Here is a 4,474-nt window from a genome sequence, read left to right as displayed (position 1 = left end):
AATAACAATTTTATATAAAAATATTAAAAGAGATAAATATAAAATATTTTAATATTTTTTTTTATTATTTAAAAAATTAAACCGGGTTATAATATATGTTATTAAGTAATGTGTTATATTTAACTTAAATTTGTTTATACAATATTAATATATAATATTTTAACGATTTTGTTTTATATTATTTATGTTGGATTGATAAAAAAAATATTTATAATTAGGAAAAGTTGAATCATTCAAATCTTTTACTCTTAATCGCCATGATTTCATCTCAAATCTAATATTTTTGTCAAAATTATATTGTCAAATTTTTGCCTAAAATTTATAATTCTATTAGAAAGTGTAAATTGTTTATTATTTTAAATGACTGTGTTGTATTTAATTTTGTAATAAATTAGCTCCGTAGCCTCAGCACACGCCTTATATTGTCAAAATAAAGTTTTTGTGATTACAATGAACAATATGTACATTATTTATTATTTTAAGTGACTTATATTTAATTTTTTAATAAATTTGTTTCTCCCCCTGTCTTTTTACTTCATTACCAACTCGGTTGAGTTGGAGAAATAAAAGAGTTGATGACCGACACTACTAATTACTCGGACCTCCTTCTCTAGATTTCACTTATTTACTCATTAGGAATAAATTAGACAACCTTTAAATATTTAAGTAAATAGGTGGTCATTTTTAGTTTCATAAGATTAATCATTTTTAAGTGAGACTTTTAATTTAAAATATTTATTTAATTAATCTTTAAAATGAAAATGCTTAGTTTGACCACAATATAATGGTAATATATACCATATCTTTTCTAAATTTAGTTTGTTGACTCATTTTTTATTTATTCAAATATAAAAAAAAATGTAATTTAACATAAAATATTTTAAAATAATGATTTGAAATCTTTAAAAAGATTAATATTAATTTAATATATAATTTTGCTTAAAATATATAATAACTTTTAATAGTATGAAATTATTCTAATAGATTAAAAAAATCAATATATATTTTTTATAATATTACAGCAAAAACCATTAATAATTTTAATAATATATTACAAACAGAATTGGGTATTTATTTAATAAATATTTCTAAATAAAATATATTATATATAAATTAAAATTTTGAATCTTATTAAAAATTAAAAAATAAAATCATTGATTAAACATATTTTATTTAAAATTATCATTAATTTTAATAATTATAATCAATATATATATAATTTTAAATTATTAATCTTGTTAAAAAATTGACCCAAATTGTTACCCTAACTAACCCTAACTATTATATTCGATTAAAGATAATGATAATTAGATCCGACTTATTTTACTTTAATCTTTCTTGTTTAGAAATTTAAAATATTTACCTCAACAAATATGATGATAATTATATCTTCAACACTAATCACAATTATTTTGAAAAAAGAAAAACCATATAAACATAAAGGAGTGATAGAGTGAGGAATTTGGTGAGGGAATGACATGACATCACCTTCATTGGTTGGAAAATGTAAAAGTGGAAGGAAAGAGAGAAAATAGAGAAATTATTTGATTTTTTTATCAAATAAGATTATACCACGTAATTTCCTCACCAAATCATTTCTCATAATATATAAAACCTTAAAAAAAATAATATCAACAATCTTTTAATCCGGGAATCAAGAATTAGTGCAAAACTTGTAAAGACAGTATAGATGAACAATAAAGCTAACTCAATGTGTATTTCTTCCCACTAAAAGCTACAAACTTCTTCTCTTTGGCCTCCTTAACTTCCGATTGCTTTACCACCACGGCAGCAGGCAAACTAATCACAACATTCGCCATATATCTCTTCCCAAAGCCATCTCCTTCCGATTCAACATCCTTTACACCACCCTCGTCCAACCTCCTCGCCTTCCCAGAGAATGGTGTAAAAATATTCACATCCTCCTCCATCTTCTTCTTTCTACAATCCGCTATTACCGGTCTAGATTCTGGTTTTAGTTCTGGTTCATTCAGGGAGAATTCAACCTCGCAGTCGGTATCGATAACGCTTATACCGATAGACGGATTAGTTTCCACGACTTCAATATCGTACTTTACATCGTTATACACTATTGGTATTATATCACCAGGAGTCAAACAAGCGAATTGCCTGAGTGTCTTTTCCAGAATCACCTTAGGGTTATGAAGCTTTAGAAAATTTTCATTCAAAGGGTTCAATTTAACATACTTCCCTTTTTCCAGATTTACGCTACGAAGAACAATTTCATCACCTTTCTCAATACCCAGATTCAACATCATCCATTCAGGCAACATCGCTATACCTTCCTCCGAAGTGAAATCAATTACACCACAATGTGACGACGACGACTTGTTTAATTCATCATCTTCTTCTTCGCCGCTTTCATTATCATCATCTTCATCTTCTTCGCCTCTTTCATTATCATCATCAGCAGCAGCAGCTTTTTCGCCACTTTTATTATTATCATCTTCTTCTTCGCCGCTTTCATTATCATCGTCTTCTTCGTAGCTACTGTCGTCGTCGTCAGCGTAGTCACTTTCATAGTCGACGAAGGTAAGGCGGTTACGGCGGTGGTGGTCGGAGTTGGTGTTCGGAGAAGAAATTATGTAGTTGGCGTCGCTGTCGTGGTCAGAATTGTGGTATTTGTTAATACGGAAAAAAGTAAGGAAAAGTAACGTTGCGCTCGATCAAACTAGAGAGGGCAGACTCCAGCAAGACTATTCTGTTGCCGTCGTTAAGATCGGAATTAGGAAAACAGACGTAGTAACTTTTAAAAGGAAAACTATTTATAGCGTAGAGTTGCTCCATGATGGTTAGACAAAATCAATGAAGGAAGAACAGAGATTTTCTATTTATAAACCGATTTCCTTTGTAATATCACTTTATAATGTAAATATATAGATAATATATATATATATATATATTAAAATATAATATATATATATATATATATATATATATTTTAATATATATATATATATTATATTTAAATATATTATCCATATTATATATTTAAATATATTATCCATATTATATATTTAAATATACCCGATAAAATATATATGGGTAATATTTTCTTTATTGAGATATATGGAAAAAAAAATTCCAAAATGAATTAATTACAAATTTGTGGTTTTCAAACATTATCAAAAAAATATAAGAACTTTTGAATAGTGGTGGTATTTGGGATGGAAAATACATCATTATTTTCTGTCAGTTTTTATTTCGGAAATTTTGGTTCGGTTTTAGAAATCTCCGCAGATCATCATTAAAAAATATTTTAAAAAAAATAAAAAAAATTATATAATATAATATATATCGTAATATATTAAAAATTTATATTATTATAAAGAAATAAATTTATTATTTTTATAAAATATAATGAATAAATAAATATATTAATGATTTTATATATTTAATTTAGTATATTTAATTTTAATTATATATTTTATATTTATAAAATAAGTAAAAATAAAATATGTATCATTTTAATATTTATATTATATATTTTATTTTATTTTTATATTCATATAATATAATATATTTTATATTTTAAAATTAAATAATATATAATTAATAAGTTAATTAATAAATTCGAGACTAAAAATAAATATTTTGAGAATAAGAATAATAAGAATAAAAAGTTAGATACTACGAAAAAATGGTATAATACATGAGTAGACCCCCTTTTTCCCTCATTATTCTCTCCATAATTGAAAGAACAATAGACACATTTTAGTTCAAAAGAAAACTATAAATCTGATTCAGAATCGGTTTCGACCAAAATTATTCAAAACCAAAAATCAAATTAGTCAGTTCAGAGCCCTTTTAATTCAGAGGGTTCTATAAACATTAATATGAATATAAGAAGGCAAATTTTATATCTCAAGTTAAGAATTTAACACAAGAATGCCTGTAAAACCCTCTACTAATAATCCGTTGGACGTTTTTTTTTAATTCTGTTTTACATGGCGCCCGGGAAAAGGACGCTTCGCTCGAAAAGCTTCTATTCATTCCGTTTTACATGGCACCCGGACGAAGTAAGCTTCGCTCTAAAAGCGTCAATTCATTTCGTTTCACATGTCGCCCTCGATTCTCTAGACATATAAACTAATTGAAACGAAGTGTGCTTCACTGAAAAGCGTCTCTTCGTAAATAAAATTTTTAATTTTTTTATATAAATATAATTAATTCAAGCGAAGTATGAGCGTCTCTTCATAAGTTTTTTATTTTTAATATAAAAATATTTTATTTTTGTTAATTTTTGTATTTCACATACATGAATAAATGTTTTTACATGATAGTTAACGGTCTTTACATGGGTGTGTTGGAGGTTTTACATGAACGTCAGGGTATTAAAAATAATTGAATCGAAGTAGGCTTCTCTCCAAAATCATCTCTTCATTCCGTTCAACGGGGCGCATGGGCGAAGTATGCTTCGCTCCGTACCGCTTCTCTTCATTCTGCTTTACAT

At 26.2% G+C, this 4,474-nt stretch overlaps 1 protein-coding gene across 1 annotated transcript; it reads right to left on the bottom strand.

Annotated features, from left to right (window-relative positions):
• Positions 1-1,703: 1,703 nt before the first annotated feature.
• LOC124917372 (ubiquitin recognition factor in ER-associated degradation protein 1-like) lies at positions 1,704-2,294 on the bottom strand. The gene has a single exon (XM_047457825.1). The coding sequence runs from the start codon at positions 2,292-2,294 to the stop codon at positions 1,704-1,706; it is 591 nt and encodes a 196-aa protein (XP_047313781.1).
• Between the last annotated feature and the right edge of the window lie 2,180 nt (positions 2,295-4,474).

The sequence above is a fragment of the Impatiens glandulifera genome, unplaced genomic scaffold, assembly GCF_907164915.1.
Source record: "Impatiens glandulifera unplaced genomic scaffold, dImpGla2.1, whole genome shotgun sequence".
NCBI lineage: Eukaryota > Viridiplantae > Streptophyta > Magnoliopsida > Ericales > Balsaminaceae > Impatiens > Impatiens glandulifera.
This window is presented reverse-complemented; position numbering and strand designations above follow the sequence as displayed.